This window comes from Myxine glutinosa, chromosome 1 (assembly GCF_964187855.1).
Source record: "Myxine glutinosa chromosome 1, kmMyxGlut1.1, whole genome shotgun sequence".
Lineage (NCBI taxonomy): Eukaryota > Metazoa > Chordata > Myxini > Myxiniformes > Myxinidae > Myxine > Myxine glutinosa.
In genome coordinates this window covers 155,883,930-155,899,568 of record NC_136261.1, presented here as the reverse complement: position 1 = coordinate 155,899,568, position 15,639 = coordinate 155,883,930, and the positions used below count along the sequence as shown (strand labels likewise).

General features: G+C 44.3%; 1 protein-coding gene across 17 annotated transcripts in view; it reads right to left on the bottom strand.

Annotated features, from left to right (window-relative positions):
* Positions 1-15,639, bottom strand: part of FBF1 (Fas binding factor 1) — a 164,609-nt gene that overhangs the window by 46,605 nt on the left and 102,365 nt on the right. For 11 of the 17 annotated variants that reach the window (XM_068120834.2, XM_068120861.2, XM_068120843.2 and 8 more), the window contains 5 exons: positions 7,262-7,367; positions 6,742-7,053; positions 2,714-3,154; positions 2,553-2,620; positions 1,289-1,344 (listed from right to left, as the gene is read on the bottom strand). In XM_068120834.2, coding sequence (XP_067976935.2) covers positions 1,289-1,344; positions 2,553-2,620; positions 2,714-3,154; positions 6,742-7,053; positions 7,262-7,367 — 983 coding nt within the window. The remainder of the gene's footprint in view (positions 1-1,288; positions 1,345-2,552; positions 2,621-2,713; positions 3,155-6,741; positions 7,054-7,261; positions 7,368-15,639) is intronic. The other 6 variants (XM_068120868.2, XM_078779070.1, XM_078779081.1 and 3 more) reach the window with 4 other exon arrangements.

The window sequence follows — 15,639 nt, the reverse complement described above, 5'->3', positions numbered from 1 at the left end:
AAAACCTATCACGAGCGGACGGATGCACGCAGGCCAGACAGACGGACAACCAGAAAAGACAATTCCTCCAGCGACTTTGTTGGTAGAGACATAAAAACAATTTAAATGTCTGATATATCCCCAAAAACAAAAAGGATCTGTGCATACAAGAATCATAGAGGAGCTTGTACCTGAACACTAAGTAGAAAAATGACAATAGATGACAGCAGAGTAGTTTTACATTGATCAAAAGGACATTTTGTAGACAATAGTTCTCCAAACCTTCCTATCTACTCCAGGATGCACGTGTTCCTCCAGTACCCCCTCCGCCTCCTGGGTAAACTTCCAAAATCTAGGCCGACTGCACACCTCGACTCTTATTCCTCACTTTTCCCATTGATGGAACCACCTTCCATTGGCTGTTCTGGCTCACTTTTCTCTCCAGAGCTTCTAACACAGTGCACAGCATCTCTCGTCATCCCCGATTCTGTCCCCATGATCTTTATTACCCCCATTAACGTTTCCTAACCCAACCATCTTAATTGTTAGTTTGTTTTCTTCTTTCCTTGTTTTCCTCTCATCCTGTTAGTTCATTCCCTTGATATTTATCCCACTGTCAGATCTACCTTGCTCTTCCGTGACCCTCACTCCCGTCGAGGGGAAAAATGGATAAATATATAGTGTATGAGATTTGAACCTGGAAACACCAACCTAAAGAAAATTTCAAATACTTTCTGTTTAGCCTGGGCGTTGACAACCGCAAGGGATTCTCCGCTCTGTTCGTGTGGTCTTAAATTGTCAAGACAAAGTTTCAATGCATACTCCGTAAAGTTTGCGATGGGGAGTTCAGAGAATTGTATCTGTATCATGTGTACAGGATGGGGTTTGCTATTGTCTCCCCTCTTCGTAGAACGTTGGTCATTGTACCCATCATCATCTTGATTGCAACTAAATAAAGTTGTGGCTACACAGCTACACCTTTGTGAATCTTCTATGTCTGTCAACAACTTCGTCATTTATTGAACACAGAAAATGCACTTTGTTGAGGTGAGGGTGTCTGCACGTGTCCGTTCTCACGGTGGAATGTCGCAGTCTCTGTGCTGTTTTACTCAGCGGTTTTGTAGTGCGGGTTGTCCTCGCTAACTCATCACTAACTTGGGTGTGGTGTTATACTCAAGGTTCGGTCTCAGCACACAAACAAGGGATGCATTCCTTTTTCCTGCATCTAAATTTCCTTTGGTTGCATTAACGAGCGACTTCCCAGATTACCACAAAAGAGCTCTGCATTTTCAATCTGATATTAAAATACCTGCAGAGCATTCTTGGATTTGTGTGGTGTGGAGGTGATGCGTTCCTTAATTGCACCTGTACACAAAAAGCAAAACAAAAGCACTTGTGAGGATGCTGATAATTGGGAATATGGTGAAACAGAAGTACGTATGTACCATTGTACCCCCACAGTGACACTTTCATAAGGCTCCATTTGCTTGCAGTACATACATGTTTGTGTAAAGGCCAGCAGAGGTGTGCATGTAGGGTGGGATCAATTTCAAATAAATGTGTTAAGTGAGCACAGAAAACATCTGAGATGTTCATTTCAAATGACACGTAACATTTGCCGCAAAGGCCTAGCTGGACCATTTTGAACGTGGGAGACTTGCTATCGAGAGACAGCGGAGGCAAGAAAGGAAAACCTGCCAACGTCCATCTCCGCAAGGACCAGTCTATACCTGAGATCTTTGTGGTAGATGCTGTGGGTCCCGCATTGGACTATGGAGTCATCGCACGACGCACAATGCCAACGCACGCGAACGAAGGGAAGAGATTCGTCAAAAACGAAGACTCACACCATCATCATCATCATCATCATCATCTAGATGAGTGGCCAGGTGATCAGTTACTTTGGCTTTCACCTTTCAAGAACATGCTTCATATGTTCTGTATCTGTGCTTAGCATAAATGAAAACCTTTTGACTGATCCCAAAAATGAAGTAAGAGGAGGCAAAATAAAAATAAAGACATCAACATATTGATTTGCGTCTGCAAGGTAGCGCAGCTCGAGGAAGCACATTATTCTCATCCCGACAAGAAACCGTTTGGATTTTGTGCTTTACAGGCAGGATGTTCCATCGTAAAGTGCACCATCCCTCGAATGGATATTAAGCTGGGTGTCCTGTCTTCTACCAGTAGTTGATTGACGCTGAAGATCCCACAATGTATTTTGCGAAAAGTAGGCTACTTATTACCGGCATCCTGACAAAATTCCAATTTCTTGTCCTCCGCCACCAATCCACACTAGGCAAGTGTGGCAAATAAACCAATACCCCAAACATGAGACGACAGAGGACTTCCTCCTGCAATGACCTGAAACTAGACTGATGTGAATCGAATGAATAAATGGATGATTTGTCAGTCGACTCATTTCCGAGCCCACCTTAAAATCCTGCCATCTGTAACTCCTCGCCATGTGCGTAAATAATACATTGATGGTCCAAAAGAACATTTTCAACGATTAAATGAACCAAGTACATTTTTGACAAATATCACAAAGCAGGACCTTATAAGAGACCTACCTGTCTTCATGCCGGATTGTGCTGGAGCTGTGCATCGAGTCTGACCTGCATTCTGGTCATTCTGCAAACTACACACATCACAACGAGATCAACTCTAAAGCACAAAAAGTGGCACAAAATAAATGACAGTCAATAGTACAACACACTTCAAAAATACAAACCTTCCTGCTCCCTGAATCCTAACAGAGTTCCCAAATCCATATCGATCTTCTGAACCTCCACTGTGTTGTGTAAAATTTGACATCAGTGCTCCATTCTGGATAGATTCCGTTCTTACAACATCGTCCATTTGCTGCAAAATACCAACATCATGAGCGAGTTCATTTGGTCTTGTGCTGTGACTTGACGAAGGTCGCTGATTAGGCTGAGTATCCTTCAGGTGACCTCTTTGCAATTCAGGAGCTGTTATAATTCCACCCACTTTTGAACTATTTGGGATTATTCCAGCGAAGCTGTCTTCATCTTCATCATCATCATTTGCATCTTTAAGGCCGAGAAAATCTGACTTTGAACTGCTCAACGAGCTTTTTTGTTGTCTATTTGCAATGTTAGAGTCCGGTACAGACTTTAAGGTTTCTTGAAGAGCAGCTGGTTCAGAATGGCTGGGGGAGGTGGTGAAAACAATGAAAAGAAGACCATAGAATGGAAAACAACTTTCTTGGACTACTTAATAAGTAATCATCAATATAAAAAAAATTATCAGTAGTAATTTACACAGTTAAGTTATCCTGAAAGGATGGTGAGGGGGAGCAGGCGTAGGCATAATCCATCGTGACTTGGATGGAAGTTAAGCTGTGGACCCATCATCGAGCTTAGTTTATTGGTCCGATTGACACAATTTTCACCATAGGAGCTCCTGTCGAATTAAAAAAAAAAACAATTATGACGTCATAGGTCACGTGGTATGGGCGCCATCTTGGAAAAAAACCCAAAAACTTTGCACATCTATATCTCTGAAACTGCTCCATGGGAAAAAAAATTAAACATGGCTCATTGTCATGCAAGGGAAACAACATATAGTCATGATGATGTCAACAGTGCCTTCATTATGACATCATAACTAGACAAGTAGAACGCTTGATCCAATCAGTTTGAAATTTCTTGAGCATGATGTACACAAAAATGGTACAAGAGAATTCAATTGATGACGTCACAGGTCATGTGGTTCGGCAGCCATATTGGATTGAACATAAATCTATGTAATCAATAAACCACACAAAAACAGCAGCTAATAAACACCACAAAATACACCACACAAACACATCCTGGCAAGGGTCTGCAATCTCTGATTGCTCTTTCTTGTTACCCTGCGCTCGCGAAGCAAAAAGCGGGGTTAAGCATTCAGTTGGAAACGTGTGCCGTACGTGTCTGCATTTTGAAAATTCATTTTCTCGGGGACCGTTGGTCCAATTGACATGAAATTTTCACCACAGGAGGGTCTCCTCCTGTAGAATATTTTAATGATTATTATGACGTCATAGGTCATGTGGTACAGACGCCATCTTGGAAAAAATTCGCACTTCTTTATCTCTGAAACCACTCCATGGAAAAAATTGAGACCTGGCTCATTGTCAACTACTCCCCATGGGGAATAAGATATGTTAATGATGATGTCATCGGTGCCTTCGTTAAGACGTCATAATTTGACAAATACAACACTTATCCATCCGATAATTATTTTATAAATTTCAGCAACTGTTGGTCTGATGGACATGAAATTTTCACCATAGGAGCGACTCCTCCTTTAGAATATTTTAATGATAATCATGACGTCATAGGCCATGTGGTACAGGCGCCATCTTGGAAAAACCGAAAAATGTTGCACATCTACATCTCCAAAACCGCTGCATGGAAAAAATTGAAACATGGCTCATTGTAAAGAACTCTCCATGGGGAATAGGTGTTGTTAACGATGACGTCATTGGTGCCATAATTATGATGTCATAATTCGACAGGGACAACGCTTAGTCTGATCAGTTTGAAATGTATTGAGCGTGATATATGCAACAATTATGTTAGAGAATATAAATGTATGATGTCATCGCTCACGTGGTCTGGCAGCCATATTGGATCAAAGAAAAACAATGTTCAAAAACAGAAGAGTTGGCTCACAACAAGTTGACTGTGCAGGATAAGTATTCTATGAATAGCATCTAGTTGATTATGTATCATGTTTGGTTTGTAATGGTAGGAAAAAGCTCTACTGATTTTTACTATGAATTTATCATGGCCCATCTATTTGTTGCACACTCAAATACGGCATAATAAATTCCTTCCACTCCAATCACATATAGTCCATAGTCCATATATGTACTGTCCTGTCAACCGCTATTAACACCGCAGGGTGACGGATAGCCCATCGGTCTGACTCCGAGGCGATCAAGCCGAAAATTGGCGGCACTTTTTGGCGCGCGCAGGATGGAACCAAAGTGCTTTCCTGCATGGAGCTCATGGGATTTTATCCTTGAAACCCACAAAACGAATAAAACAACACAACAAATGAAATGCACCACAATTAATTTAATGAAATAAAGCACAGCGAAAAAATGAATGGTGATGTAAACGAAAGTCTAATTTGAGACGTCTCCACTCAGACACAAAAACAGACAAGGTGAGAGATAATGAAAAAAAATTGCTTATTTGAGTTGGCCGGCACTCAGCTTTGCTCCAACGAGACTGCCGAATGAAGTCGCCACACAAGATGGCGCGAAGTCCCTCTCCGCGTCGCCACGAATGCGAGGGGGTTCATGCGGCCAGTTCTCTTATGCTCATGTCTCCTTCCAAAATGTGACGCAGCTCCAGCTTCCATGAAAAACACCACCAGCAAACAACACCCCTGGCTCCAACATGCAAAGGTTCTCTGAGCTCCGAACAGTTCTCCGCACGAGTGCATACGACACAAGCGACCGCCGCCACGAAGCCAGCATGAGAGAGAGTGATTCTTCCTCCTTCATTCTCGAAGTCTCTCGATATGACGTCACCCTGACGTCACACCGACCAATCGCCGAGCTCCACTGAAACCCCCCATGGTCGGGCCCGACCAATAACGAACCTTGGGGCGCGGCCTTTTTCCTTACTCAATTGATGGGTGGGGTTAATCGTCTATTACGATTCCTTGGAGGCGGGGTTTACTTGTAGATCGTAATGTCCGGGTACTGTCGGCAATGGTGGGGTGGGGTTTAGCCTGATCGGGAATGTTCGGGTTTCTGTCGGCATTTATGCCGGTAGTTGTTGGTGTTGTTGTTGGTTAACGACGTGGGTTTTTTTGGCTGGCTTGTCATAATTGTAATTGTAATTGTAAAAAAAACATAGGGAAAATCACAGGAGGCAATCTCATACCGGGAGATTAAACTTAAACCCTAGAGCTAATTAGCATGTCTTCACACCTCTCCCCCCCCCCCCCCCCCCTGTGCATGTCTTCCCTGTGAAGAACACATAAACAACCTTAAGCTCACAGTTTCTGTACTTAAACACATTGAGATTGGCTTCCTACTCGCACGCGGTCCATGCTACCCTACACCGTTCTATCTCCACTATAGTATGTAATCACCTACCCCCACAAACGTAACAATACCTTCTCTCACCACACCCCCTCCCTCATTACTCCCATACCCTTCTGCACAATGCTCCCCAATTTCCACACTCCTCTCACAGGAGGATTAGCCTGGTGTTGGCTTAGCGGTTAGGGCACAGGCTTGGGATCCTAGGATCCTGAGTTCGAATCCCGGTCGATCGCTGAATTAACACCAGGGGGGTTGACTCAGCCTGTCATCCTTCTGAGGTCGGCAAATTGAGTACCCGCTTGCTGGGATGAATGATCCTGGTGTGTACCCCGGTTTAGAATAGGTACACCGTGTCCCTGCGCATCGTACGAGGCGACTAAGGGTTAGCGTCAGGAAGGGCATCCAGCCATAAAAACATTGCCTCAAACAGGGAACCATGATTGTCATGGGGCCCGCAAGGCTAACCCCTGCACTAGCGGGGAAAAATGGCCTTAAAACGATCATTCATTCTCACACTCCTCTCACACTCCCCGAACCTCTTCATTTTCTGCTATCGCACCCATTTCTCATTTTTATAAATCTTCATTTTCATGTACATCATTTGACAAGCACGATGCTTGCTGTAATGACACAAAAATATCACTGACACAATAGTTACACCACACATTCAGATACAAGTTCTCCACCTGAAATGCTCAATTGTATCTCCGCTGCCACCATGATGCATCTGGCTCTCAACCTGAGTTTGACTCCTTGCCAGCAACCGACTCAACCAATCGTCATCCTCCTTGCTCGTCTTTTTTACACTCTCGTGGACCGTTTCACATTTCGAATCTTCCTCTTTCACGAAATCAGACCTGATTGATGGCTGCTGCTTTTCTCCCGACCGCTTTTCATTGGTCACACGTGATGTGGAGACTTTTTGGTCAGGCTTTTTGGTGTCCCAGTTGTCAGGCCGCAGTTGGCTGTAACCTGCAATGTTTACTCCATTGCTTAACCTAAGAAGCAAAAGTGTTTTACATTAAAAAAACAAAAAAAACCAAAAAAAACAAGTGTGAAACACTTTTACTGTGGTGTACTTACAGCATGAGACTCATTTAACATGTTTCATTCAAAGAACAAAGTACGTGTTACCAAACATGGTAAAATGCATTTACCATGCAGGATGTGTGCAAATAAATTTACATGCTTGAGGAAACAACATACATGCTTGACTGTCGAGACAGGGGTGGTGGTTGGCATCGTGCTGCCGAGGAGCTGAAGGAAGGACGGTATGACCCAAATGCTGGAACTTTCTCCTCCACTTCAAAATCTGCAAAGAAAGTGAGATGCATGATCTCACCTACACAGGATGAAGTTGAAGAACAAATGGGTCACTGGGACATTGATCATGTAAATTACAAAGCATTGTTTGAATGGTTATAGGTGATGGCTCTTGTTGCTTGACTTTTACATTAATGCAACTCCAGAAATGTGAAAGCAATCTTCACATCATGTGGCGTGTGTTTGCATGTCTGCTCTATACCCATTGGTTTGGCAGTTGGCCTGACGCCCCCCACAATCGTAACCTGATAAAAAAAAAAACATATGTCCGCCATTTTGTTACTTTGGTCATATTCACAATTGCCATGCGCCCTCCCTGTAAGTTTTCCATTCAGTGCAAGTACTCTGCAAGTAGTTATAATGGCATACACCGATTAATCTTAGAGAAAACGCATTGATATAATGGCATCAACATGTCAAGCATTACATCAACATAAAAGTCGAGCCTGGTGTTGGCTTAGCGGTTAGGGTGCAGGCTTGGGATCTCAGGATCCTGAGTTCAAATCCCGGTCGATTGCTGAATGAACGTCAGAGGGGTTGACTCAGACTGTCATCCTTCCGAGGTCGGCAAATTGAGTACCAGCTTTCTGGGATGAATGATCCTGGTGTGTACCCCAATTTAGAATAGGTACACCGTATCCCTGCGCATCGTAGGAGGCGACTAAGGGTTGAAGTCAGGAAGGGCATCCGGCCATAAAAAAATTGCCTCAAACAGGGAACCATGATTGTCATGGGGCCCGCAAGGCTAAGACCCTGAGGGTGCAGTGGACCCCAAAGATCCAAAATACCCCAAAGACCCAGATGACCGAAAAGAGCAGAGGACCCCAAAGATCCAGAGGACCCAAAAGACCCAAAAGACCATGAGGACCCAAAAGACCCCAAGGATGCAAAATAGCTTGAACACCCAAAAGTCCCAAATGCACCAGAGGAGCCAAAAGACCTCGAGGACTCCAAAGACCTAAAAGAAGAGTAATTATGTCTCTTACATTGGAATTGTAGACGGTGGCTTACAAACCGAGCCTCAAGGTCGGTGTATGGAAGCGTTTTTTTTTTTAAATCACAATAAATACAAGGCACGGGTAGGTGACATTCGCTGAATGTGACGTGCAAAGTGCGCAGAGTAAAACGAGTGTTCATTTATGTCTGTAGGATGTCTAACAAATAAAGACGATATAAGCACCCCTGACACTAGGCCCAGACTTCTGTAGCCCTGACACTTCCAGACACTAGGCCCATGCTCACGCCGCTGTACAGTCAAAAACTGTTCCAACCCGTCATTTTTGACAGGCTTTATACTCGTAGTTACATAATAATCCCCAAACATAGTCCTATTACTCTGGCTGCATCGCCTTGAGGGGACTTGAATCAAGTACAAACATGGTGAGGGTGGTGAAAAACTGGGGCGGAGGGGAAGAGGTGCACAGGGGAGGGGAGATGCTTAAAAAAAAAAGAAAAAAATTGGGAATAATGAGGAAAACAAATATCATGGGGCTTTCATCAGGAAGGGAAATAAAAGGAAAATGGTGGGAGAATTGAAGTAACGTGAAGAAAAGGGAGACTTTGGAACGTATGTGGGCCATTTATTGGCAGGTCAGGCCAGATCAGATCCATGACTTGCTACAGGTACCATGTAAACCTGTACTTACCGTTTCATGGTCGAGTTGTTGGCAACTAAACAGTCTCCCACACCAGGTTTCCTGGTGCGGAGGGTGTATGGATGTGGACACCAAGCAGGATTAAAAACAAAACCTGTCAGGGTGGAGGGGCTCCTCATGACACAACAGCCATCCATATCTGGTGCCCAACATTATCTGCGGACGTCCTCCTGCAGTTGGGTACATCTTTCTAGGAGGCTCGTGGCAGGATTTGCACTCTGGCCACCGTAAAACACTTCATACCGCAGCATACACTAAAAACACAAATAAAACTAAGAAAACCCACTCCGTGAGAGTACCTCCTGGACAGCTGCCCTTCGCAGGGCAGCTCACAAAATGATGGGATTGGGGCAAAGCCTTCAGGACCCCCATTCTTTGTGGATAAGATGAAAACCACAGGGAAACCTTGCTGGGTCGGGTTATGGTAGTGTGTCGGGGTGATGCTGAGGTGTCGTCCACCAGACGGTGCTTTCCTCGGGTTAACCTGAGGCGGTCCCTTCGGTCTCTGCTATCATCTGAGCTCCAGCAGCTGAAGATTAGTATTGCAGCACTTTGGGGTTCAGAGACTGGATAGTGGTGTGATCATGGTGGGTTGTTGCACTTACTACTGGTCTGGTCGCTCTGATGGTTACTATGCCCAAGGAGTTGCTGTAGCTGTGTCCAATACTGACTCCCATGATAATTGAGGTAACACCGGTCAACGAGTGTAGTATGAGACTGAGGATTCGTCACTATCTGGGTGTCATTTCCCTTGTCTTTATATATGCTCCGACTGATGCAAGTGATCTCAATGAGAAGGAGAAGTCTTTGCCGCACTCAAGTCTGTGGTTGATCAGTGCCTCAGGCGAGATACTCTTCTAGTCTTGGGTGATTTCAATGCATCAACTGGCAGTGATAGTGATGGTCATGAGACATGTGTTGGGTCTGAAATCTGTATGGTCTGTATGTATGGTCTGTCTGTATGGTCTGTATGGTCTGAAACTGTAAACCAGAATAGTACTAAGTTCCTTGACTTCACAAGATGTAGAGGACTCAGGATGGCTGGTTCATGGTTTCAGTACCAATAGCCTCATCACTGGACTTGTTATTCCAATGCTGAAGGTGTGGTAAAAGAGATTAACCAGGTGCTCATTAATGATTGCTGGAGGATTCTCCAGAACTGTAGGGTCTACTGGTGTGCTCAATTATGCAATACTGACCACAGGCTCATTGTAGCAACTCTGAAGTTGCGGCTCAAATCCAAGAGAATGGTACCATCCCAGCCACGGCTGGATGTTGGCAAGCTCAAGGATGAGAGGGTAGCTGAATAGAGATTGCGAACAGGATGAGTGGGGTTTTTGGGGAGGGGGGTGTTCTGGGGGATCCTGAAGAGTTGTGGAGTGCCTTCAAGACCACTATCCTTGATAGTGCCGGTGGTTGTCTTGGAACCCACTGTCAGGTGAAGAAGAACATTGTCTCCTAATGGACATTGGATACCACTGACCAGAGTTGCAAGGCCAAGCTTAATGGCAGAACTGAGCTGTTCAGTGAGCTGAGGTATGAAGCTGTACATTCGCTGAGGGCGGACAAGGATATACAGACTTGGCATTTAATATGGAATATTTATTTTGTGGGGGTGAACTTACTTTTCAAGATGACTTAAAACCAAAAGTTCATTGGAAATATGTTGAAATTATTCTAGATTTTGTTAATGTGACCTTTAAAAGAAACAAAAACCACATTTGACATTTCGAAGCAAATAAATTGATCCTTGAAAGTGATGTAAACTGATATCGAACTCAATTCACGGACAGTACTGTGTTAAACTTCTGTGTGTTTTCCAGAAATATCTTTTTATTTTGCACATTAGCCAAATTTTTTCAACAAAAACAAAAGTTAAATTACGACTGGGATTACGGACAGTAAAATTACAGTTCAGTACTTCGTGTAACCCCCACGAGCATTCAGGAGAGCACGTACACGTTGAGGCATGCTGTTCACGAGATTTTCCAAGGTTTGGACAGGAATCGCTTGCCATGCAGTTACAATAGCCTGCTGCAATTCATGCACAGAGGCAGGCTGCTGGTCCAAGTTGTCGATTTGACGCGTTAATTCTGCCCACAAGTTCTCTATCGGATTCATATCCGGGGACATGGCAGGCCACTCCATTTGCTCTACACCATGGTCAGCAAGAAAGTGTTGGATCATGCGAGCACGATGAGGCCGTGCATTGTCATCTTGGAAGACAAAGTTTCCTCAAAAGGCTGCACGAACAAATGGAAGCAATGTTTCTTCCAGAATGGCCTTGTGCTTGAACTGGTTCAGGTTTCCATTCAGAACAACCAGGTCAATTTTGCCCCCTGCATGAAAAGCAGCCCAAACGGTCACCCCACCACCTCCAGCTTGGACTCTTGGCACTATACAATCTTCGTTGTAGGCTTCATGCACTTGTCTGCGCACTTGGACGGGGCCATCTTGACGATAGACCAGAAATCTAGACTCGTCACTGAAGATCACGTGATTCCAGTGTCCTGGCTGCCATTGATGGTGCTCTCTGGCCCACTGCAATCGGCGCTGGCGGTGTTGTCTGGTCAGACGTGGCTTTCTCAGGGGATGCCTGGCACGATAGCCTGCTTGAAGCAGTCGTTGGTTGACTAGCCTTCTGGATACAGGTACATTTGTCAGTTGCTGCCACTCAGCCCTAAGCCGATTGGCTGACTTGGTACGGCCATTGCGGACTAACCGGTGCAGCTGGCGATCATCCCTCCTTGTGGTTCTGCGGGGATGTCCTGGCCTCGGTATTGGAGTAGGGACACCCCTCTGAGCATTTCGTTTAAGGATCTTTGCACCTGACCTTGAGTGATGCCATACTGCCGAGCAAGAGCACGCTGTTTCATGCCGGAATTTCGTAAAGCCACCACTAAATGACAAACAGCATTGTCGAGTTGACGGACCATCTCCAGGGGAAGCGGCAATAAGTTTTGTAGAAGTGCAGCAGTTGTTTTCCACTAATACAGAACGCAACAACCCTTATATACCCGATTGTGAAGCCAATCGTCAAATGTACCTGTCCGTACATTTTGTCACGCCACCTGTGATATTAATCCTGTTATTGACTTCTTGCTGTGACAGACAATCAGTGACATGGTTCTTTTAACAAAGAAATCACCGAAGCGTAAAATAAACTCACCAGATTGATATACCGAGTTCAGAAAGTAAACCCAAGTCAAGAAAAAAAAAAAAATCCATATTAAATGCCAAGTCTGTATATATATATATATATATATATATATATTTGTGGAGACTCTGGATATCCTTTTGGGGGCCCTCAAGGCACTGAACGAGGAGTCGGAGCCACTGGGATTATGTGTCTTCTGGGTCAAAACGAAGATCCAGGCTTTCAATGACATATTGGTTGCTGCTTTCTTGTCTGTAACTGTTTGTGGCATGTATGTTGTGGTCACAGAGAGATTCACTTGGCAGTGATATTCATGAGACCCCTGGAGTACTGGCAGAAAGTGGACGTGGTGACGCGCTGCCCCAGCGCCTGCTCCCATACCTGACCTGACCTGTGGGCCATTCAAAAAGTTGTATAAATGTGATACAAAATGGAAACACCAATGTAAAATCACTTAATAGGGCATTGTGCCTCCAATTGCGGCCAGTAGGGCCTGTATGCACAGTGGCATGGAGTCCACCAGCATCTGGAATTCTGCAGGAGGATGTGGCACCATTCTTCCACAAGAAAGTCAATCAACTCACACCTGTTTGATGGAGGTGGAAAACGCTGTCCCTGGCATCGTTCCAGAATATCCCATAAATCCTCGATTGGGTTCCGATCTGGTGACTGAAAAGGCCATGAAATATGGATAACATCAGTGTCCTGCTCATCAAACCATTGGGCGCCCACACGTGCTCTTTGGATTGGGGCATTGTCATCCTGAAAGACACCCCTCTCGGCAGAAAAGAAATGCTGCATTTCTTTCTTGCCGGGAGGGGTGTCTAGTTTTTGGCAACATGGGGTGAAGATGATCACTCAGTATCATTAACTAGTGATTGGCATTGACCTTGCCTTCTAAGGGAATGACTACACCCAAAACATGCCAGGAAATGTGCCCCACAATATTACCGAACTACAAGAACCCTTCACCATTGGAACAAAGCATTCAGGGATGTAGAGTTCTTTAGGTTGGTGCCACACGAGCACTCGTCCGTTTGTCAAGAACATGGTAATGGATGATTCTTCTGACCATATCGCATTTCTCCACTGCTCGGTAGTTAATTTCCTGTGCTCTTTGACTAATGGACTCGCAAACGTGCTTTGCCAGGTGTGATGAGCGGTTTGTGCACTACAACCCAACTGTGGTTTCCCGATCTATGGCATTCCCGGCGGACCGTTTTTGATGGAACTGGCTGCTTGCACCCCAGGTTGAAATTTATAGTCAATTACTCTGCAGTTGCTCACCTGCTTTGCCTTGCACTTCAAATGAATGTACGGATATCACGATCCTCGAGTATGCGCTTCCATCCACTGTTGCCCTTTGCTGATGTCTTTCTCTCGGAGTTCCATGCCGACATCACTTTAGACACCATTGCTCGTGAAACATCACCAAGTTGAGCTATCTTTGTCACTGAAGCTCCTGCCAAACGCGCCTCAATCAATAACCCCTCTTTCAAAGTCACTGAGGTCTCCTCTTGCTAAGTCACCCTAACCCGAATGCTCTTGCTAAGTCACCCTAACCCTAACCCTCATGCTAGCCACAATTATAGGCATCCAGGCCTGCACAGCATTTTTATACATGACTCATGCTGACTCAAGTTGCTGATAATGACAATATGCTAATGCGCATGACGCAAGCATGCTGGGATATTATTTGCTTAATTAACACATGGAACACACCTGTGTAGATGCCATTGCTTTCAATATACTTGGTGTCCCTCATTTACCCAGGTGTTTCATTTTTTGTCTACTACCTTATAGTCCTTCTTTACAGGTAAAATTCAAAGTTACAAATTATTAAATTGTCACCCCTAATTGTGTTAAAAAAATCACATGTCAAATTTTATCCATTTTGGACCATATTTAGGGGTTTCTCAATGAGGTTTAAGTTTGAGAAAAAACTGCAGTCTTCTGGTACAGGTAGCCAGGTGTGGTTTGTCACTGTTGCATAGATATCGTTTCCTTTTTGCTTTTGGGGAAGAGGCTTCGATGGTCCTGCACAATTAGAAGGAATTGTATTTTACTTCTCAATATGGACCATACACATTTCAGAATTGTAATTTATCACCTTGAAGTGTTCAACTGTCTTTGGTGCCTCCTTGCAATCCCATCTGAGCTCCCATGACTCCCGAGACAGAATCCAGAAAAAAAACAGCTGGAATTTCGAGGCACCTGAAGAATTCTGTCCATCGTGTTCTTTGTGACAAAATCTTCAATTGACATGACATGTCCTCAGACTTCCTGATATTCAGCTCGATTCACTTTCAAAGTTTATCCAAGCCTTCCTTGTCATTTACTACCTTTACTTACTACCTTGTTTATTTACTACCTGTTTATTTATTACCTTGTTTTGACTCTGTGGATACAGCTGAATGAAAGAATGCCAAACCAATGAGTTCCTCATTGAGATACCATAGATGTCCAGCAAATTTAGAACAGGCAGATTTGGAAAGGGTAGAATTCACCTTCTCATACGTAACAACATGTCGGGTCATTGTGAGGAGTAGAAATGGGATGAGCAGCAGTGAACCATGTCCTAAGGTAGATTCAAACAACAAAGATGCAGATATCTTGGAGTCCTCTTTCTTCATGGCAAATAAAGTAAACCTGTCTCCTAAACTTCCACATCTTGAGGACATTTAATGCCTTGACTTGACGTAATGCCGGACTTGACAGAAGCAATGGACATCAGTGTAACTTTACAAGGGCATTTTGCAACTTTTTGAACTGTATGAACATAAGTCGACAATGGAAAAACACATGATATATCGGAGAAGGGATTTGAACCTGGGCTCCATGGTTCATGAGGCAGGGGTTCAGATGTGACCACTAACAGGTATGTATAAATAAGAAATACATGTATATATATATAAATTAAAAAACGCCATTATCTCTCCCTGGCTTTCTTTCTTTGTTCCTTATGCACGGCCACATCATATCTAAGTTACAAACCCCAAACTCGGAGTACAAATACAACTTTGCGTGGGGGTAACATAGGTATGTGGCTGTGGACCTCACAATGGGATATGGCGGGTGGGGGGGGGGAGATGTGCGTAAATTCTTTATGTAAATGTGTACTATGTAGCAGCACCTTGTGGTGGTGCAGAGGGTATTGCAATTTCCTTTTTTACATGGCAAAGCACTCTTCGCACATGTAAATTTGTCGTCCCTCCCTTACCCCCCCCCCCACCTCCCACAAAATGGAGGACCCTGTCAAGCCCCCCTCCCCCACCCCACACGCCCAAAAAAAATCAATACACTCCGTGGCAAAAAGTATGTGGACACCCGAACATCACACCCATATGTGCTCGTCGAACATCTCATTCAAAAATCATAGGCATTAATATGGAGTTCCTCCCCCACCCCTCCTTAGCTGCTATAACAGCCTCCACTGTTCTGGTAAAGCT